This window comes from Procambarus clarkii, chromosome 71 (genome assembly GCF_040958095.1).
Source record: "Procambarus clarkii isolate CNS0578487 chromosome 71, FALCON_Pclarkii_2.0, whole genome shotgun sequence".
NCBI lineage: Eukaryota > Metazoa > Arthropoda > Malacostraca > Decapoda > Cambaridae > Procambarus > Procambarus clarkii.
The window spans coordinates 12122978-12145782 of NC_091220.1; the positions used below are offsets into that span (position 1 = coordinate 12122978).

A 22805-nucleotide genomic window follows, 5' to 3' on the forward strand; every position below is an offset into this window, starting at 1 on the left:
ACCTTACCTGAATAAACATCTGAATCTGAATCTGAATCTCTCTCTCTCTCTCTCTCTTTTCCTCCCTCTCCCCCCCCTCCCCCCCAAGGCCTACAACCTTGGCCAGACCACATGTATTCCATCCGACGTCCTTGGAAAGACCATGTCTATTCAAGGCTACAACCTTGGCCAGACTATATATATTCGAGGCTACAACCTTGGCCAGACCATGTCTATTCCAGGCTTCACTTTGGCCAGACTATATCTATTCCAGCCTACATCCTTGGCCTGACCATATGTGATCCATCCTACAACCTTGGCCAGACCATATCTATTCCAGGCTACAACTTTGGCTAGATGGTATCTAAAAGACTAACCAAAAGTTAGAGAGAAATAGAAAATTTGGTGGATGTGTGCTTCAGATTGTTCAGAGAAGCCGGATGATCCGGTGAACGGTCACATCGTGTGCTCCACATACTCTGGGTGTCGGGCCGACTGTGACAGAGGGTACCAGTTCCCCTCCGGCGACCGGCGGATTTTCTTCAAGTGTGTCAACAAGCGATGGACCATCATCAACTACAGCTGGGACACGCTGCCTGACTGCCGACGTGAGTGCCACTCCGCTATCAAGAGGCAGGCCGCTTCCCTCTCCACACCTGGCCTTACTTTGTGTCTTTATAGTTTCACGTTACTTTTGATAAGAGATTACCACACTGCTGGGACACCACTACCCTACTACAGCATTCCAGCACTGAACTGGGATACAACCACTACTCTACTGCAGCACGCCACCACTGAACTGGGTCACCACTACTCTACTGGGACAACACAACTCTACTGCAACATACCACCACTGTACTGGGACACCACTACTCTACGGCAACATACCACCACTGTACTGGGACACCACTACTCTACTGCAACATACCACCACTGTACTGGGACACCACTACTCTACTGCAACATACCACCACTGTACTGGGACACCACTACTCTACTGCAATATACCACCACTGTACTGGGACACCACTACTCTAGATATCCTATTACTGGACTGTGACATCTCACTATTGTTGTATAGTGGGACACTCCATGTGTGTGTGTAGCCAAAGAGTGTTCATGTTAGGCATTATGTCTTGCCAATGTGTATTGTATGTTTTCATTATATATAAAATGATAAGCTTATGGCTGTACACCTGCTCAGTTGGCCAGAGTTGTAGCCATATGTGTGACTACCAGCAACACTTCTTCAGTCTGATACTGGTGGATCCTGCTAGTCTTACGGTACAACATTACTTATACAAGTTGCTCACCACACATATATTTTGCACTTGCTATATTATATATATTATATAATATATATAATGTATATATGAAGTACCGCCTACATATGTTGCCATAGTAACGGTAATTGTCCCAATCTGCGGGTGTGTCTAATCACCAGATGTGTATCAACTCAAAAATTATAGTTTCAATTATAGTCAGCACACTTGTCCCTCCCTCAGTCACCAGCACACTTGTCCCTCCCTCAGTCACCAGCACACTTGTCCCTCCCTCAGTCACCAGCACTTGTCCCTCCCTCAGTCACCAGCACACTTGTCCCTCCCTCAGTCACCAGCACACTTGTCCCTCCCTCAGTCACAAGCACTTGTCCCTCCCTCAGTCACCAGCACACTTGTCCCTCCCTCAGTCACCAGCACACTTGTCCCTCCCTCAGTCACCAGCACACTTGTCCCTCCCTCAGTCACCAGCACTTGTCCCTCCCTCAGTCACCAGCACACTTGTCCCTCCCTCAGTCACCAGCACACTTGTCCCTCCATCAGTCACCAGCACTTGTCCCTCCCTCAGTCACCAGCACACTTGTCCCTCCATCAGTCACCAGCACTTGTCCCTCCCTCAGTCACCAGCACACTTGTCCCTCCATCAGTCACCAGCACTTGTCCCTCCCTCAGTCACCAGCACACTTGTCCCTCCCTCAGTCACCAGCACACTTGTCCCTCCCTCAGTCACAAGCACTTGTCCCTCCCTCAGTCACCAGCACACTTGTCCCTCCCTCAGTCACCAGCACACTTGTCCCTCCCTCAGTCACCAGCACACTTGTCCCTCCCTCAGTCACCAGCACTTGTCCCTCCCTCAGTCACCAGCACACTTGTCCCTCCCTCAGTCACCAGCACACTTGTCCCTCCATCAGTCACGAGGAAATGACAGCCGTCTCTCTGCCCCCAGCCATCTGCGACCCACCGTGTTTGAACAACGGAATCTGCATCGCTCCAAACAAGTGCCAGTGTTTGGAGGCGTGGCAGGGTCCAAGGTGCGGCCAGTCCAAGACCATGTGCCCCATGGAGACGAGTCCTGAGGTTACCAATGCCTGGAAGCGGTGCCGGGGCAGGTGAGTCTTCACACCCTCTACTCTTGCTCTTCCACACCTGTAGCGCATTAGTCAACTAGGTTGACTAGTTCATTAATTAACAGTCGGTTTTACCCAGGTTGCAGATGACGAATTACAGTAACATGGCTGAAGATATGAAGACTAAACCACACGCCAGAACATGCGGAGACGACCACGTTTCGGTCCGTCCTGGACCATTATCAAGTAGATTGTGATACTGGTCCTGGACGGACCAAACCTTCGTCGTCTCTTCATCTTGATGTGTGGTTTAGTCTTCTTACCCGGGTTCGTATCTCACCGACGGTGAAACGTTTGGGTAAGTTTCCTTACACCTCATGCCTTTTGGTCCACCAGATAACCACCCGGACCCTGAACACGTATTATATACTGTACCTGCAACTCGTCTCATTTTCTTGCATTGCCTTTTGTCATAGCCCTAAGTATCGTGTATATGTCTCAGTCATGTTTTTCTGGTTCTCCTTTCAAAAATCTGCCAATTTCAGCCCTCATACCCGTAACCTCGTAAATGTGGGACCAACTCGGTAGAAACCGTCTGGATTCTTTCAAGTTGCATTGTTTCCTCTAATTACTGTTCCAGTTCAGTGCAACGTACTCTGGCATAGGCCTTCCTTATGGGGCAGGCGACGCTCCAACACCGCTACTTCTCTAGGTTGCTGATGGCTGAATATGTTGTCATGAGTAGTTGAATAACAATGTTATTGTCAAGCACACCTTCCTACTCCAGATATTCACATCTGCAACATTATTTAAAGCATCAACACATCCTGGAAGCTTATCCACACATCCACATCCCAGAAGCTTACCCACACATCCACATCCCAGAAGCTTACCCACACATCCACATCCCAGAAGCTTACCCACACATCCACATCCCAGAAGCTTGCCCACACATCCACATCCTGGAGCTAATTCCAAACATCAGCATCGTGGAGTTTAATCCAAACATCAAACATGGTTATCTTATCCCAGTTTGATGATGCCGGTGGTTATCATATCCCAGTTTATTCATCTATTTTGTTATCATATCCCAGTTTATTCATCTATTTTGTTATCATATCCCAGCTTAATGATGTATATGGTTATCATATCCCAGCTTAATGATGCCTGTGGTTATCATATCCCAGCTTAATGATGCCTATGGCTATCATATCCCAGCTTAATGATGCCTATGGCTATCGTATCCCAGCTTAATGATGCCTATGGCTATCGTATCCCAGCTTAATGATGTCTGTGGTTATCATTTCCCAGCTTAATCATGTTTGTGGTTATCATATCCCAGCTTAATGATGTATATGGTTGTCATATCCCAGCTTAATTATGAAACTGTGTATGGAGTCGCCATACACAGTTTCTGTGTATGTACCTCCACCACATCACTTCCTAATGCATTCCATTTGTTAATTATTGACATTAGAAAGTCCTTTCTAATGTCTTTGTGGCTCATTTGGGTACTCAGTTTCCACCTGTGTCCCCTTGTGTGAATACCACCCGTGTTAAGTATTCCATCCTGGTCTACCCTATCAAATTCACTGAGAATTTTGTATCTGATGATCATTTCTTCTCGAATTCTTCTGTCTTCCAGCGACGTGAGTTGCAATTCACGCAGCCTTTCCTCATAACTCATGCCTCTTAGTTCTGGGACTAGCCTAGTGGCATACATTTGAACTTACATCTATGAACCTTTTCTAACTTCGTCTGAATTGTGCTTGACAAGGTGCTTTATATACATAGATTACTGACCCACCCCAGGATGCAACCCCACAACAAGCTGACTAACTCCTGGGTACCTATCTACTGCTAGATGAACAGCAGCATTAGGTGATAGGAAACGCGCCTAACCATTTCTGTCCCGCCTGGGACTCGAAACGGTAATTGTCGACTGTGAGTCGGGACCCCTGTAGATATAAACTTAGTAACTTGAAACACTAAACAATACTGTAATTGTTTCAGCAAATGTGTGTACACGTGTCTTGATGGGTACCAGTTCCAGGAGGGCGTGATGAGCCTCACTATGATGTGCCACAACACTGTTTGGTCCGTCCAAGAGGCCGGCTGGAGCCACACAACACCGCAATGTCTGGGTGAGTACCTCACACATCCAGTGCACCTCACACCTCCAGGGCACTTCACACCCCCCGGTGGACCTCACACCTCCAGGGCACCTCACACCCCCCGGTGGACCTCACACCTCCAGGGCACCTCACAACCCCCCGGTGGACCTCACACCTCCAGGGCACCTCACACCCCCCGGTGGACCTCACACCTCCAGGGCACCTCACACCCCCCGGTGGACCTCACACCTCCAGGGCACCTCACACCCCCCGGTGGACCTCACACCTCCAGGGCACCTCACACCCCCCGGTGGACCTCACACCTCCAGGGCACTTCACACCCCCCGGTGGACCTCACACCTCCAGGGCACCTCACACCCCCCGGTGGACCTCACACCTCCAGGGCACCTCACACCCCCCGGTGGACCTCACACCTCCAGGGCACCTCACACCCCCCGGTGGACCTCACACCTCCAGGGCACCTCACACCCCCCGGTGGACCTCACACCTCCAGGGCACCTCACACCCCCCGGTGGACCTCACACCTCCAGGGCACTTCACACCCCCCGGTGGACCTCACACCTCCAGGGCACCTCACACCCCCCGGTGGACCTCACACCTCCAGGGCACCTCACACCCCCCGGTGGACCTCACACCTCCAGGGCACCTCACACCCCCCGGTGGACCTCACACCTCCAGGGCACCTCACACCCCCCGGTGGACCTCACACCTCCAGGGCACCTCACACCCCCCGGTGGACCTCACACCTCCAGGGCACTTCATCACCTCCGGGCACCACACCAGGGGAGAGGGATGGTGGTGGGTATAGTATCTCTGGGGAGAGGGATGGTGGTGGGTATAGTATCTCTGGGGGAGAGGGGTGGTGGTGGGTATAGTATCTCTGGGGAGAGGGATGGTGGTGGGTATAGTATCTCTGGGGAGAGGGATGGTGGTGGGTATAGTATCTCTGGGGGAGAGGGGTGGTGGTGGGTATAGTATCTCTGGGGAGAGGGATGGTGGTGGGTATAGTATCTCTGGGGAAGAGGGATGGTGGTGGGTATAGTATCTCTGGGGGAGAGGGATGGTGGTGGGTATAGTATCTCTGGGGAAGAGGGATGGTGGTGGGTATAGTATCTCTGGGGAGAAGGATGGTGGTGGGTATAGTATCTCTGGGGAAGAGGGATGGTGGTGGGTATAGTATCTCTGGGGAGAAGGATGGTGGTGGGTATAGTATCTCTGGGGAAGAGTGATGGTGGTGGGTATAGTATCTCTGGGGAAGAGGGATGGTGGTGGGTATAGTATCTCTGGGGGAGAGGGATGGTGGTGCGTATGGTAAATATTGTTAATAATAAATATATTCATATATTCTCAATTGTTTTTCATAGCTTGAAGATTGTGATAATGGTGGTAAAATATGGCATATGGCAATGTGGTTATTTGGTTATGTGTTTGTGGCTATGTAGTGAACACTACTGGTAAGTGTTGGCGGATTATTATACAGAAAGTGAACAATGTAGACACGAAATAATAGAAGATGATATAGACTAAGTGTAATGTGTTTGTGTGTTTTGCAGCCGTGTGCACGCGGGCATGTATGAACGACGGCAAGTGTGTGATGCCCGACTTCTGTGAGTGTACCCCGGAGTACCGCGGCGACCACTGCCAGTACCGTAAGTGTTCACTCTCTTTCAGTGTTGTGTTTCCTCCACTGGAGAAAGTATTCAAGTGGTGTGAGGCAGCTTGCCAGGCAGGTGATCAAATAATGGTTGTGTATTACAGACGTGTCAAGGTGCGACCCTAAGACTCTACACTTCAACGGAGGCTACAACTGCACATACCATGGTCTGGACTTCTGGTGTGTCCTGGATTGTCCTGGGGTCTGGGAGTTTTCCCCGGCACCACGCTACATTTGTGACTATGAGACCAGCTCCTGGTCCCCACTACCCGTACCGCAGTGCAAATACGGTATGTCATGGCAAGCTTTTGTAAAACATGCAAGTCTAAACTCCTTTATTCGTGCTCCGGTTGGTCACGCCAGTACATAGGTAGTTAATGGCAGTGTTGCCACTTTGCCATGAAGGCTGGTCTGCAGTTCCAGGTTCCTACAGGTCAGGTGAATATCAGGTTATTATGATGTAGTGGTTAGTATTTTATATGAATAGAATATGGATCATAATACATTCATGCCAAAGTGGCACCCCAGGGAAGGCTTAAAATATACAGTTCCAGTTGGGAAGCAGACAAGTGCCTCTGGGAGCCTTCACAATTGTGGGCGAAGGTGGCTCAGTAGGTAGAGCTCTGGGCTCTGATGTGTGATCTGGGGTTCAAGGCTCTTCTAGTTCAGGTGTGTAATTACCTAAGTGTAGTTACAGGATGAGAGCTACGCTCGTCGTGTCCCGTCTACCTATAGCACTCTTTGTCATATATCGCTTTGAAGCTACTGAGGGTTTTGACCTCCACCACCTTCTCACCTAACTTGTTCCATCCGTCTACCACTCTGTTTGCGAAAGTGAATTTTCTTATATTTCTTCGGCATCTTTATTTAGTTAGTTTAAATCTGTGACCTCTTGTTCATGAAGTTCCAGGTCTCGGGAAATCTTCCCTTTTGATTTTATCAATTCCTGTTACGATTTTGTACGTAGTGATCATATCACTTCTTTTTCTTCTGTCTTCTAGTTTCAGCATATTTAATGCCTCTAACCTCTCCTCGTAGCTCTTGCCCTTCACTTCTGGGAGCCACTTAGTAGCATGTCTTTGCACCTTTTCCAGTTTGTTGATGTGCTTCTTAAGATATGGGCACCACACAACAGCTGCATATTCAAGCTTTGGCCTAACAAAAGTTGTGAACAATTTCTTTAGTATTTCTCCGTCCATGTATTTAAAAGCAATTCTGAAGTTAGAAAACGTGGCATAGGCTCCTCACACAACGTTCCTTATGTGGTCCTCAGGTGATAGTTTTCTATCTAGAACCACCCCTAGATCTCTTTCTTTATCAGAATTCTTTAAGGATTTCTCACATAATTTATAGGTTGTGTGGGGTCTATGTTCTCCTATTCTACGTTCCATAATATGGCGTTTATTCACATTAAATTCCATTTGCTAAGTGTTGCTCCATATACTTATTTTGTCCAGGTCTTCTTGAAGGGCATGACAATCATCTAAGTTTCTTATCCTTCCTATTATCTTAGCATCATCAGCAAACATGTTCATATAATTCTGTATACCAACTGGTAGATCATTTATGTAGACAATGAACATCACTGGTGCAAGAACCTGTGGTACTCCACTTGTGACATTTCTCCAGTTCGATACATTGCCTCTGATTACTGCCCTCATTTTTCTATTAGTCAGAAAATTTTCATCTTAATATTTTCCAGTTTCCAGAACAACTGCTTATGTGGAACTCAGTCGAAAGCCTTATTTAGGTCCAGATAGATGCAGTCAACCCAACCATTTCTTTCCTGTAAAATCTCTGTGGCTTGATCATAGAAACTGAGTAAATTGGGTGCACAGGATCTTCCAGATCGAACACCATACTGTCTGATATTATATCATTTCTTTCCAGATGTTCTACCCATTTAGTTTCTATTATTTTTTTTAAATATTTTCACTATTACACTTGCTAATGATACAGGTCTATAATTGAGCGGGTCTTATATCCTGCTGCCACTTTTGTAGATTGGAACTATGTTAGCCTTTTTCCAAACATCTGCTAAGACTCCTTTACACCTGGATGCCTGAAAGATCAGGTGAAGTGGAATGCTGAGCTCAGATGCACATTCTCTCAGAACCCATGGTGAAACTCCATCTGGGCCAGCTGCTTTGTTCTTACTGAGCTCCTTTAGCATATTTTCCACTTCATCTCTAGACACCTCTATCCGCTCTATGTTGTTCTCTGGAATTCTTATTGTGTCTGGTTCACTGAAGATTTCATTTTGTATAAACACACTTTGGAACTTTTCATTTAATGTTTCACACATTTCCTTTTCATTTTCCGGGAATCTGTTTCCCATTTTCAACCTCTGGATATTATCCTTTACCTACAATTTGTTGTTTATGAATTTGTAGAATAGGCCCGGGTCTGTTTTACATTTATCCCCTATCCATTTTTCAAAATTTCTTTCTGCCTCTCTCCTTACTGCCCTATAGTTGTTTCTAGCATCTTTGTATCGCTGGTATGTTTGGGGGTTTGGCCTCTTCCTATACAGTATTGTAATTACCTAAGTGTAATTAATTACCTAAGTGTAGTTACAGGATGAGAGCTACGCTCGTGGTGTCCCATCTATCTAGATTGTGTATGTGTATTGTGTATGTGTGTGTGTGTGTGTATTCACCTAGTTGTGCTTGTGGGGGTTGAGCTGTGCTCATTCGCCCTACCTCAACTGTCAATCAATCAACTGTTACTAACTACTACTAACTATTTTTTTTCACTCACATCATCCCCCTCCTCCCAGGAAGCAGTCTGTAGCAGGTTTCTAACTCCCAGATACCTATTTACTGCTAGGTAACAGAGGCATCAGAGTGAAGGAAACTTTGCCCATTTGTTTTCCGTTGGCGGTGGGGATTGAACCCTGCATACATCTCATTTACTTCCTTACCTAACATCAAGTCTGTCCAATTATACCCATGAAATTTTTTTTTAGTTCCCCATAGCGTCCTCTCTTGAAATTGAGTTTAACTAATGTTTCGCTGTCCCCATTCTCTACTAGATTATATTGCAAAAGCGTATTTAATGTCCAAGAGGACGTGATCACTCTTTCCCAAGGGAAGAAGGTACTGGATGTCAAATATGTCTTCTTCTTTCCTGGTGAATATTAGATCCAGTATTGATGGATCATCCCGGCCTTTCCCTCATTATTGTGGCCTGCTTGACGTGTTGATATATAAATGTCTCCAAGATGAGGTTTACAAATCTTCGTGTCCAAATGTCGTCTGTTCTTGCCTCGTAGCCCTCCCAGTCTATTGCCTTAAAGTTAAAGTCCCTCAGTACCAACAATCGGGATTTATCTTTGTCAGCGCTTACCATAATCTCTCTCATGACCATTATGAGGCCCTCTCATTTGTCATCCAGTTCTTCCTTTGTCCATGTGTTGCTTGCTGGTGGGCTGTAGGCATTTAAAATTATCAGCTTATCTTGATTCCAGACCTGCAACGCCATTATGTCAATATCTCGAGGGTTTTCAGTTATTAACTCTCTTACCTTCAGGTGTTCTTTCACCAGCACAGCCACTCCTCCCCCCTTCCTAGTTTTCCTGTCACGTCTCCAAACTGAGTAGCCCCTTGGGAATACGACCTCATTTAAAATATCTTCAAGTTTCGTCTCAAAATTCAAAATTCAAATTCAAATTCAAATGTTTATTCAGGTAAAGTACATACATACAAGAGGTTATACAAAAATTGATAGATTTATAGATAAAGCTAGTACATACAGTGCCTAAAGCCACTATTACGCAAAGCGTTTCGGGCAGGAAAAAGATTAAAGACTAAAACTTAATACTAATTGAGATTAAAGTATAAAATGTGTTGGGAACAAATAAAAATAAAAAAGGGGGGAACATGGCAGAAAAAACAGCACTAATACATTTAGGTCGACAAACAGCGTTGTTTAAAAAATAACAGACATGGGTTCACAATATAGGGGTAAGGTAGGTTTCAGGGAATTTATTAGGTAGTGCTTAGTTTTTATCTTAAACTGGTTGAGAGAGGTACAGTCTTTAACATGATTAGGAAGGTCATTCCACATTCTGGGTCCCTTTTAATGCGACAATATCTGGGACTTTGAGCCTGATTATATCCTCCAACTCCAATATTTTTTACCTCACTCCATCTATGTTGGTATATACTATTTTTAGGAACATGTTTCCCTTCCTTTGTTCTTTACACCCCTTTCCTTTAATGATTTTGTTGCTTTGTCTTTATGTACCATTTCACAAGCTTTCCAGTCCCTGACACTTTTTGTGAAAAAAGAATTTCTTTCTTCTTCATTTCTATCCCCATTTAGACATTTCGCTTCATTGAGGTTTATTTTCAGCTTTTTTCTGTCCTCCTTTGATAGGTCTTGTCTTATTGACCAAAGTTTGCCATCTTTGTCACATTGCAATTTTGTGTGTGTATGTGTTCACCTGAACCTTTGGGAGGTTGAACTAAGGACTTGGAAAGATGAAGTTAGTGGTGTATGAACGAGGCCAGGCTGGTCATACAGTAGGGCCTCAACAAGTACCTAGTTACTCCCACGTGTAAGGATGGAGTCCTCTCTGGAGGAACACCACAACGCTTGCTCCTCCTAATCCACACTTCTGCCACCTCACACAATTCACAATTCCATAAAATCACGAGTAATAATATTTCATTGACGTAAATGTGACTGCCATTCTTCAATTCACTATGAAATACAAAGTTATTTTGAAACACGTTAATATCTAAAATCATTGTGTGTTCCTCTTTGTCGTAACTGGAATAAAATATATTTTTAATTGAAATTAGTTGAATTTATTTTCTTAAAATTTCCATTATTTGAAAAAGGTGGTGAAGTGATACCGAGGCCGCCTATGATCTTCCCCAAGGTGCCGGGCACCTGCTTCACCTGGTCTGGGGCCCATTACAAGACCTTTGATGGCAAGGTGTACAGGTGAGTCTGCTCCAGTATTGCTTCATATGCCAATGGAAGGTTTACGTCATATTATTTAAACCATTTACTATATGTAAAGTACAAATAATGGTAACCAGTAGGTGTTTATTTACTGTTTTATTTAATATTTGTGCCTCCAGGATCGAGCTGTTCGCTCCTGGACCCTGCCTTTCTAACCATCGGTTGTCAAATCCCAACCTTACTCACTCCCAACCTTCTATTTTCTTCTATCACTTCTACTACATATATTTTTCTCTGACAGTCCCACTCCAGAATGCGGCCCTAGCAGCTTTCTCCCAGGTAACACCCAGGTATCGGTTTACTGCTAGGTGAACAGGGCCATCTGGAGGAAGAAACAACCCAGTTGCTTCTTCCTCAGCCGGAATCTAACCCGGACCCATAGGACTATGATCCCCCCCACCCCCTGTGCATTGCCCGCTAAGCCACGAGGGTCTTTGGTGTGTGTATAATTACCTAAGTGTAGTTATAGGATGTGAGCTAATACGGTGTCCCGTCTTCCCAGTGCTCTGTCATATAATGCTTTGAGACTACTGACGGTTTTGGCCTCCACCACCTTAATTCTCATCTAACTTGTTCCAACTGTCTACCACTTGTTTGCCAAAGAAAACTTTCTAATGTTTTAACAGCAGCCTTATTTTTTTACATTGAACCAGTCTTGTTCTTTAAGTTGTCATTTTTAAACATTCTTTGTCGATTTTGCAACCCATCCTCCTGCTGAGATGATACTTTTTGTACCTATGTGGACCATTGTACATACATAGACGTAGTAGACAAATAGATAGTTGAATTTGGTACTATTCACTTTATTAAAGTTTGAAAAAAATATTTAAAAAGCAACCTTAGTACAAAGCTAGAGTACAAAAGGTATGTAAGATAGTTATTTAATTAAGAGTCAAATTGATTAGTTTAATGATTAACTGTCTTTTGGGAACAAGGCACACACCTCCGTCACAGGGATGTCAACATGCTATTAATTTGTCAACATAATATAAGCAAAGTAATAACTCATAGATATATGATCTATAGATATGGATAAATTGCAACTAAATGTAAGACACCAACACAAGACAAATCTTCATAGTTCTTAAGTAATTAAAATTATATACACATTAATGTATGTGTGTAGGTGGGAGAACTCTCCCTCGCTTGTCTTTCCTTGACAGCTTCGAGACTCAGTGTCATAACCACATGTTCACTTGACAGCTTCGAGACCCTGTGTCATAACCACATGTTCACTTGACAGCTTCGAGACTCAGTGTCATGACCACATGTTCACTTGACAGCTTCGAGACCCTGTGTCATAACCACATGTTCACTTGACAGCTTCGAGACTCAGTGTCATGACCACATGTTCACTTGACAGCTTCGAGACCCTGTGTCATAACCACATGTTCACTTGACAGCTTCGAGACCCTGTGTCATAACCACATGTTCCCTTGACAGCTTCAAGACCCCGTGTCATAACCACGTGTTCACTTAACAGCTTCGAGACCCTGTGTCATAATCACATGTTCCCTTGACAGCTTCGAGACCCCGCTTTATAACCACATGTTCACTTGACAGCTTCGAGACCCTGTGTCATAACCACATGTTCCCTTGACAGCTTCGAGACCCTGTGTCATAACCACATGTTCACTTGACAGCTTCGAGACCCTGTGTCATAACCACATGTTCACTTGACAGCTTCGAGACCCAGTCTCATAACCACGTGTTCCCTTGACAGCTTCGAGACCCTGTGTCATAACCACATGTTCCCTTGACAGCTTCGAGACCCTGTGTCATAACCACATGTTCCCTTGACAGCTTCGAGACCCCGTATCATAACCACATGTTCACTTGACAGCTTCGAGACCCTGTGTCATAACCACGTGTTCCCTTGACAGCTTCGAGACCCTGTGTCATAACCACATGTTCACTTGACAGCTTCGAGACCCTGTGTCATAACCACATGTTCACTTGACAGCTTCGAGACCCAGTCTCATAACCACGTGTTCCCTTGACAGCTTCGAGACCCTGTGTCATAACCACATGTTCCCTTGACAGCTTCGAGACCCTGTGTCATAACCACATGTTCCCTTGACAGCTTCGAGACCCCGTGTCATAACAACATGTTCCCTTGACAGCTTCAAAAGCCTGTGTCATAACCACATGTTCCCTTGACAACTTCGAGACCCTGTGCCATAACCCACGTGTTCCCTTGACAGTTTTGTGAGCCTTGTCATAATGATGTGTTCCCTTGACAGGTTCGAGACCCGGTGCCATAACCACGTGTTTCCTTGACAGTTTTGAGATGCCGTGTCATAACCACGTGTTCCCTTGACAGTGTCAAAAGCCCGTGCCATAATCACGCGTTCCCTTGACAGGTTTGAGACCCCGTGCCTTAACCACATGTTTCCTTGACAGTTTTGAGACGCCGTATTATAACCACGTGTTCCCTTGACAACGTCGAGACCCTGTCCCATAACCATGTGTTCCCTTGACAGCTTCGAGAGCTCGTGTCCCTACACCCTGGTGAAGGATTCGACCCATGGAACCTTCACCGTCAACTTACGCACGGCTGACGGCTGTCAAGGGTCATCTTGCCCCAAGGTCATCCAGATCTTCCTAGAGGATGACGAGTTTGTTCTCCAGGCCACAGGTGAGTCCCACTTGTTAGTCCTACTGGTTGGTCCCACTTGTTGGTTCCACTTATTGATCCCACTGGTTGGTCCCATTTGTTGACCCCACTGGTTGCTCTCACTTGTTGGTCCCACTTGTTGGTCCCACTTGTTGGTCCCACCCTAGAGGACAAAGAGTATGTTCTATAGGCCACAGGTGAGTCCCACTTACTGCTCCCTCTGGTTGGTCCCACTTGTTGGTCCCACTCTAGAGGATGATGAGTATGTACTCCAGGCCACAGGTAATTACCTAAGTGTAGTTACAGGATGGGAACTACGCTCATGGTGTCCCGTCTCCCCAGCACTCTTTGTCATTTAATGCTTTGAAACTACTGACGGTCTTGGCCTCCACCACCTTCTCTTTTAACTTGTTACAACCGTCTACAACTCAGTTTACAAAAGTGAATATTCTTATATTTCTCTGGCAGCTTTGTTTCATTAGGTTAAATCTATGACCTCTTGTTCTTGGAGTTCCGGGTCTTAGGAATTCTTCCCTATCAATTTTTTTGATTCCTGTTACTATTTTGTACGTAGTGATCATATTGTCTCTTTTTCTTCTACTAGTTTTTGCATATTTAATGCCTCTAACCTCTCCTCGTAGATCTTGCCCTTCAGTTCTGGGAGCCACTTAGTGGCATGTCTTTGCACCTTTTCCAGTTTGTTGATGTGCTTCTTAAGATATGGGCACCATACAACCTCTGCATATTCCAGCTTTGGTCCAACAAAAGTCGTTAACAATTTCTTTAGTATTTCTCCATCCATGTATTTAAAAGCTATTCTGAAGTTAAAAAGTGTAGCATAGGCTCCTCGCACAATGTTCTTAATATGGTCCTCAGAAGGCAGTTTTCTATCAAGAACCACCCCTAGATCTTTTTCTTTGTCAGAATTCTTTAAAGATTTCTCACATAATTTATAGGTTGTGTGGGGTCTATGTTCTCCAATTCCACATCCCATAACATGGCATTTATTCACATTAAATTCTATTTGCTAAGTGGTGCTCCATACACTTGTTTTGTCAAGGTCTTCTTGAAGGGCATGACAATCATTTAGGTTTCTTATCCTTCCTATTATCTTAGCATCATCACCAAACATGTTCATATAATTCTGTATTCCATCTGGTAGATTGTTTATGTAGACAATGAACATTACCGGTGCAAAAACTGAACCGTGTGGTACTCCACTTGTGACATTCCTCCAGCCCGATACATTGCCTCTGATTACGGCTCTCATTTTTCTCTCAGGAAATTTTTCATCCATGTTAGAAGCTTACCTGTCACTGCTCCAATATGTTCCAGTTTCCAGAACAAACTCTTTTGTGAAACTCTGTCAAAAGCCTTTTTTTTTTTTAGGTCCAGATAGATGCAGTCAACCCAACCATTTCTTTCCTGTAAAATCTCTGTGGCTCGATCATAGAAACTGAGTAAATTTGTTACACAGGATCTTCCAGATCGAAAACCATACTGTCTGTCTGATATTGTAACGTTTTTCTGCAGCTGTTCTACCCCATTTAGTTTTAATTATTTTTTCCAATATTTTGACTGTTACACTTGTCAATGATACAGGTCTATAATTGAGGGGGTGGGGGGTGTCTTCCCTGCTGCCACTTTTGTAGATTGGAACTATGTTAGCCTTTTTCCACATATCAGCTACAACTCCTGAACACAAGGATGCCTGAAAAATCAGTTGAAGTGGAATGCTGAGCTCAGGTGCACATTCTCTCAGAACCCATGGTGAAACTCCATCTGGACCAACTGCTTTGTTCTTACTTAGCTCCTTGAGCATTTTTTCCACATCGTCTCTAGACACCTCTATTTGCTCTATGTTGTTCTCTGGAATTCTTATTGTGTCTGGTTCCCTGAAGATTTCCTTTTGTACAAACACACTTTGGAACTTTTTGTTTAATGTTTCACACATTTCCTTTTCATTTTCTGTGAATCTATTTCCCATTTTCAACCTCTGAATATTATCCTTTACCTGTAATTTGTTGTTTATGAATTTAAAGAATCGACCTAGTTCTGTTTTACATTTGTCCGCAATCCCTTTTTCAAAATTTCTTTCTGCCTCTCTCCTCACTGCCGTGTAGTTGTTTCTTGTTTCTTTGTATCGCTGGTATGTTTGTGGGTTTGGCCTCTTCCTATATTGATTCCATTTTTGTGTCTTTTGGTCTCTGACCCTCTTGCAATTTCTGTCGAACCAATCCTGTTTCCTAGTTCTGCATCTCTGCTTAGGTATAAATTTTTTTGTGCCTTTATCATATATTTCACAAAACTTGACTTTGTGAAATACACACACACACACACACACACACACACACACACACACACACACACACACACATAACACACACACGTGTACACACACACACACACGTGTACATAAATGATCTACCAGTTGGTATACAGAATTATATGAACATGTTTGCTGATGATGCTAAGATAATAGGAAGGATAAGAAATTTAGATGACTGTCATGCCCTTCAAGAAGACCTGGACAAAATAAGTATATGGAGCACCACTTGGCAAATGGAATTTAATGTTAATAAATGTCATGTTATGGAATGTGGAATAGGAGAACATAGACCCCACACAACCTATATATTATGTGAGAAATCTTTAAAGAATTCTGATAAAGAAAGAGATCTAGGAGTGGTTCTAGATAGAAAACTATCACCTGAGGACCACATAAAGAATATTGTGCAAGGAGCCTATGCTATGCTTTCTAACTTCAGAATTGCATTTAAATACATGGATGGCGATATACTAAAGAAATTGTTCATGACTTTTGTTAGGCCAAAGCTAGAATATGCAGCTGTTGTGTGGTGCCCATATCTTAAGAAGCACATCAACAAACTGGAAAAGGTGCAAAGACATGCTACTAAGTGGCTCCCAGAACTGAAGGGCAAGAGCTACGAGGAGAGGTTAGAAGCATTAAATATGCCAAAACTAGAAGACAGAAGAAAAAGAGGTGATATGATCACTACATACAAAATAGTTACAGGAATTGATAAAATCGACAGGGAAGACTTCCTGAGACCTGGAATTTCAAGAACAAGAGGTCATAGATTTAAACTAGCTAAACACAGATGCCGAAGAAATATAAGAAAATTCACCTTCGCAAATAGAGTGGTAGACGGTTGGAACAAGTTAAGTGAGAAGGTGGTGGAGGCCAAGACCGTCAGTAGTTTCAAAGCGTTATATGACAAAGAGTGCTGGGAAGACGAGACACCACGAGCGTAGCTCTCATCCTGTAACTACACTTAGGTAATTACACTTAGGTAATTACACACACACACACACACGCACGCACGCACGCACGCACGCACGCACGCACTCACGCACGCACGCACTCACGCACGCACTCACGCACGCACGCACGCAGTACCATGTGTAACCAGAGCTGCTTGTGTCCACAGAGACAGGTGAGCCAAGTCTTGCCTACCGGGACACCAACCTGGCCATCCCTGGTCAGATGAACGGTGTTGTGTCAGAGAGAGTGGCCCACTTCGTGGTGGTCAAGGTGTCCGGCCTGGGACTGACCATCAAGTGGGACATGAAGGTAAGTCACCAGCACAGTGTGGGGTCAGAGGAGTGGGTGGAGTGGTATTTGGACCGAGGTTGCAGTGAAATATTTAGCAAATGGGGAGTAACTAGGCTACTCTTATCTTCGCCCGTATTCAATAGAGCAAGGTTTCCCCTACGACCCTTGTCCTTAAATAATAAAGAAGTAAAGCTTTAGGTGTTGTATGTACTATCTCTATCTTTAAATCTAACATTATGTATGTAACTCAATGTATGTACCTTTACCTGAATACAAAATCTAAAAATAATCTATTTAAATCTATTATCTAAATTATCAATACCACGATACCACGATATTATCTAAACACGATCTAAACTCAAACACTTGGAATCACTACTTGATTCTTCTTTTCTCACAGTTACTGAGCAATAGGATGACGGATCGCTCATACCCTAGCCAATAATAACAGATACACTTTGACACAGTCTGGTCGCTCCTGTGGAGTACCATGTGATGGCTTAGGATTTCACTCTTCTTTATATTGACCTCTAACGGCGCCCCGCTACTGTAGGATTCTGCAACTACAGTGGGGGACAGCGTGGGATCAAATTCAGCTGGACGAGCGTAGGTATAGACAGGAGGAACAGAGGTCTTGGCCAGGACCAAGCTTCCACATCCTAGCAGCTCGCCGTTCAAACACAGAATAATGCCTTGGGCGGGAAAACTCGATGCTGCGGCTCTCCTTGCGGTGCCAGGATCGACCAATCAGCGATGTGCGAGGGCTTAAAGCCATAGGTACGGGACTCAATCAAGACGAAGTCGGCTGGTGACATCACGTCACCGGCAGGGAACCGTTAGACATTTGAAACACAGTCCCCCCTTATTCCCTCTTGCTGTTGCCATGGGCCAACTGTACAGAATTCAGGGAAACCTGTTACTAATCCCTGAGAATGGCTACCACAACGAGGGTTGGTTCCTTGGGATGCTGAAGGCATACAGATTCCAAAGACCCCTAATTTTGACCTCATATCTCCTATAACAAGGAAGATAGATCTCAGAAATTTTCAAAGGCCAAAATACCTCTTGCTTCTACTATCTAATAAATGTAAATTAACTGAGAAGTCGGCCGGAGGTCACCTTCTCACAAGGGACATATGACAAGATGGTGGCTTCCTGCCCTCAACGTGGCCACTAGTGTTAGTGACCCTTGGGTAAATTCAGGTAATCTATGTAAATACTCTATGCAAATAAAGGGACCTAGTCTATGGAACTCACTCCCTAATGAATTGAAAAGCTATCCAACTTTTGCCTTATTCAAAAATAAAAATAAAAAGTACCTAATATTATCTTCATAATCTTCTACCTAGAGCTTTTCTTCGCACTGTTTCTAGTGCTACCCAATCCCTCAATATTTGTACCTAAGCCATATTACTTTACCATTGTAATCTTAGATCATCTGATATCATGCTGTATTGAGTGCATATTCTACTGCGTTATTCCTTGTAATGATCCTCATATTGTGCTTCATTGAACCAATGTATAACCCTGAGATGTTTTTCTAATATACCTAGTAATCCTTGTTCATTATTGTGTTTTATTCTAGTCTGTTTGTGTCAAAATTGCTTGCAATGTACTTGTAAAGTAAAGCTGTAAAATACCTGTAAACATTTTTTGTCAATTTTACTGTTAATTATCTAAAAATTATCTGTTAGTTTAAGGACCTGCCCAAAACGCTATGCGTGCTAGTGGCTTAACGAGAATGTAAATTCAACTTAAATTCTATGTTCTCTGTTTAACCCCCAATGTTTCTTCTTGTATATATATATATAAATAAATAATGGAATAACGAACCTACTACACTACAACGTAAATTAGTATTTACAGAGCCTCCACGTCTTGTCCTGAAACTTTCTAGATTACTAGAGGGGCTATGCTAGGCAGGTGGAATGCTTTTCCTTCCAACCAGAAGAAACTGTCAGTAAGTGCTAATAACCTATGTACTGTGCACACATCCCCAGACTAACGTGGTATCAACGCCCTCTAATGTAAACTAAGACTCATTCTCCCTGAGGTGTCTCTTAATAAACAGAAACAATGACCACTAGGCTATAGTTTCATTAACATTTAAACAAGCACCACAAATGTTATGCTTAATTAATGTCATCGTAAAATTACAAGTAAGCCCAAGCAAACGCTAACAGAAAGAAATCAACAACATAGACGTGATATAAAAAAAAATATTCAAATGTTTACTTCGAGATAATTCAGTCCTGAAAACGAGTCTTGTACCCAGACACATTTATGCATAAGTGACGATAATATTTACCTTTAAACGGAGTTCCCATCACGTGAACAATAATTATAGGCAATGTTCCCTGTAAAGAATACTCAACAATAACAGCTTGAACACTTCCTTCCCTCAGCAATAGCTGCCACAATAAAACTTGCACAACACACATACACACACTAATCTTAAGTGAGACCACCAAGCACCCGCCAAGAGTGATTCCATGCACTCCTAGCGGGTGCATGGAATCACTTTTGGGTCTTTGTTTGAAGGTACGAGCTGGGACTGTAAGCCCAGCTTTTCATGTTCATGCCCCTGGACTGAGTAGAGCACTGACTACACCCAAATTTATCGGTGTGCTTGTTGTCTCAGTCGGCGACTCTGATTGGCTCTCATTTCCTGGCATCAATTGCGCAGTTCTGGGCCAAACTACACCAACTATCGTCGGTTTCGTTCCTCCTGCAACAGTTTAATACATTATACTTTTAAATCACAATTTTAATTTTGGTGAGAGGAGTTAACACATCCTGATAGCTTTCTGTAACAGGCAGCACCCAAGCTACAGGGAAGATTAATTAAATCCCTGCAACTCGCAAAATTGACAGGCTGCCTCATTTTCTATTCGTGAATCTATGATTAGAGTAGGTTCAACCAACTTAATACACCATTTTTGTTACGTTGTGAGAGGACGGGCTGAATACCTACAGGATAAGGTTAGCTCATGTGTACGTCATAACAAGTGGAGGTGAATATAGGTGGTGCTTGAGGTGTATGATAGTTATATGTGACTGGGTTTCAGAACTTGGTGGTGGCGGACCTGAGCGAGGTGCAGTGGAACCAAACATCTGGACTGTGTGGTCGGCTGGACGGTCATCCCGACAATGACTGGAGCAACTCTGATGGCACTCCAGTGACCAACATTCACTCCTTCTTGTACTCTTGGAAGGCTGGGACCTTAGGGGGTTAGTATTCCTGCCATGATGATTGGTATAACATCTCTTGAGCTTTATTATAGTCTTTATATCTTGACTCATTACCTCTCTCCAAATAACAATAAACTCTATTAATTTACCTGATGAATAAAGTGTGGGGGCATGTTAGTGTGGGGTAGGTTTAAGTGGGGCATGTTTATGAGGGTGCATGTTTATGAGGGTGCATGTTTATGTGGGTGTATGTTTATGTGGGTAAATGTTTGTATTTGTGTATGCTTCTGTGGGTGGATATCTGTGTGGATTCATGTTTGTGTGTAATTACCTGAGTGTAATTACCTAAGTGTAGTTATAGGATGAGAGCTATGCTCGTGGTGTCCCATCTTCACAGCACACACAAACATACATGCACTCCAGCAGCCACACAAACATACATGCACTCCAGCAGCCACACAAACATACATGCACTCCAGCAGCCACACAAATATACATGCACTCCAGCAACCACACAAACATACATGCACTCCAGCAGCCACACAAACATACATGCACTCCAGCAGCCACACAAACGTTACTTACATTGATTCATGGTTATGGGGCGGAATCCAAGGAATGGAGCTTGTTGTAAGCAACCATAGTTGAGTACATTCAGACATATATTCAGTATATCCAGATATGCACCATACACAAATACATTTGCGTGCATATTTATGAATGTGTGTACATACAATGAATAATGTTTATATATATAAATTTGTGGGTACATGTAATTAATGTACTTTTATTGTCTCACCAAATTACGTTATCGATGAACATTCTCCAATTCGCAACACGACAGATGATCTTCTGTGGATTATTACAGGATCTATAATAATTTACCTGAGAAACTGTTGTCTCCACAGAGTCGTGTCTGAGAGAACCAAATACGACACATCCTTGTGAAGACATCTCTGTGGCTTACCAGGCGGATCAGTTTTGCTCTCGGCTAATTAATGACAAGAGGTTCAACAGATGTCGTCAGGTGAGTTATTTCCTCTCTCACTTGCATTGCCTTCTTTGTGAAGATGCCCTGGACCAGCTTGCCATGTAGGAAGTTGCAATTTCCAACCTCATATAGTGTTATATTTCTCCTGCTGGTATTACACCATGTAACACCAGTATAGTCCCTCGCAACTTTTTCTTGAGATGATTTCGGGGCTTAGCGTCTCCGTGGCCTGATCCTCGACCAGGCCTCCTTTTTGTTACACACCCTTAGGAAGCAGCCATAGAATTTGTCTAACTCCCAGGTACCTATTTACTGCTAGGTGAACTGGCACATCAGGGTAAAAGAAACTCTGCCCATTTTGTTTCCACCGAGAATCAAACACGGAACCACAGGACTACGAATCTGAAGCACTGTCCACTCAGCTGTCAAGCCCCCTATAAGCCTGGTGTCGGTCATTGGTTCTTTTGAGCAATGCCTGCAGCACTTGTTTCATCAGTAAGTCTACTTCTATAATAGACTGGACAAAGCTCATCATTGGAAATAATGACTCGCATGAATATGTCGATAAAATACTGTTAATACTGGCATTGCCAGAATTTTCAGTTTCAAAACCTCATTTTGTGCAATTTTCTCCCATAATCCAATCACTAATTGATTTCTTTCAATATTTTATAATTCAGCTCTTAACAAACTTTTGTCTCCAAATTGAGCTGCTTTGTAAAGCAGGCAATTGCATCTCAAAATTACCCAAATTAATGTACTGCAACATTTCCAATTTGTTTGTCTAATGTTACTAGATGAATTTGATGAATTTAAATGAATTTTGATGAATTTTGCAGATGCAAATTACCTGAATTTCTGCAAATGACCTGAATTTAGTAAATCTGACAAAAAAAATGATCAACAATTGAATCAATGATGCTTGCAAATTGCATTTCAAAACTCTGAATGTCTGTTTCCCCATTTGCTGCTTCATTTGGCATTAATGATAATCTTTATTATGGATGGGGTTTAAAGAATCAAGGGGTGGCACTGCATGCCAGCAACATTTGCATGCGTGCCACCCTGGGCACGCGTTCCATAGTTTTGCCACCTCTATCCTTAGCTGATGACTGACCTCTCCCAGAATGCAACCCACAACAGTTACCTAACTCTTTAACATTTTAGATATTAAAATAGCTTGAGGCAGCCTCCTGTTATTATCGTACACATTATAGTTACTTGAGGCTATTCCTAGAAATCTTGCATTCTTTGGATATTTGAACTTACCTCCCAAGAAGTTGGGAGTTCTGTAGTTAATATAATAGTTCACGTCTCAATTTCTTCATCAATACCCAAC

The 22805-nt window shown here is 43.5% G+C and overlaps 1 protein-coding gene across 1 annotated transcript in view; it reads left to right on the top strand.

Moving 5' to 3' along the window:
* Nucleotides 1–22805, top strand: part of LOC138356208 (mucin-6-like) — a 95301-nt gene that overhangs the window by 12632 nt on the left and 59864 nt on the right. Inside the window, exons 4-12 of the mRNA XM_069311940.1 lie at nucleotides 2206–2368; nucleotides 4340–4470; nucleotides 6015–6110; nucleotides 6220–6405; nucleotides 10963–11068; nucleotides 13573–13727; nucleotides 17159–17301; nucleotides 20352–20514; nucleotides 21384–21502. Of these exons, the coding sequence (XP_069168041.1) occupies nucleotides 2206–2368; nucleotides 4340–4470; nucleotides 6015–6110; nucleotides 6220–6405; nucleotides 10963–11068; nucleotides 13573–13727; nucleotides 17159–17301; nucleotides 20352–20514; nucleotides 21384–21502 (1262 nt within the window). The remainder of the gene's footprint in view (nucleotides 1–2205; nucleotides 2369–4339; nucleotides 4471–6014; nucleotides 6111–6219; nucleotides 6406–10962; nucleotides 11069–13572; nucleotides 13728–17158; nucleotides 17302–20351; nucleotides 20515–21383; nucleotides 21503–22805) is intronic.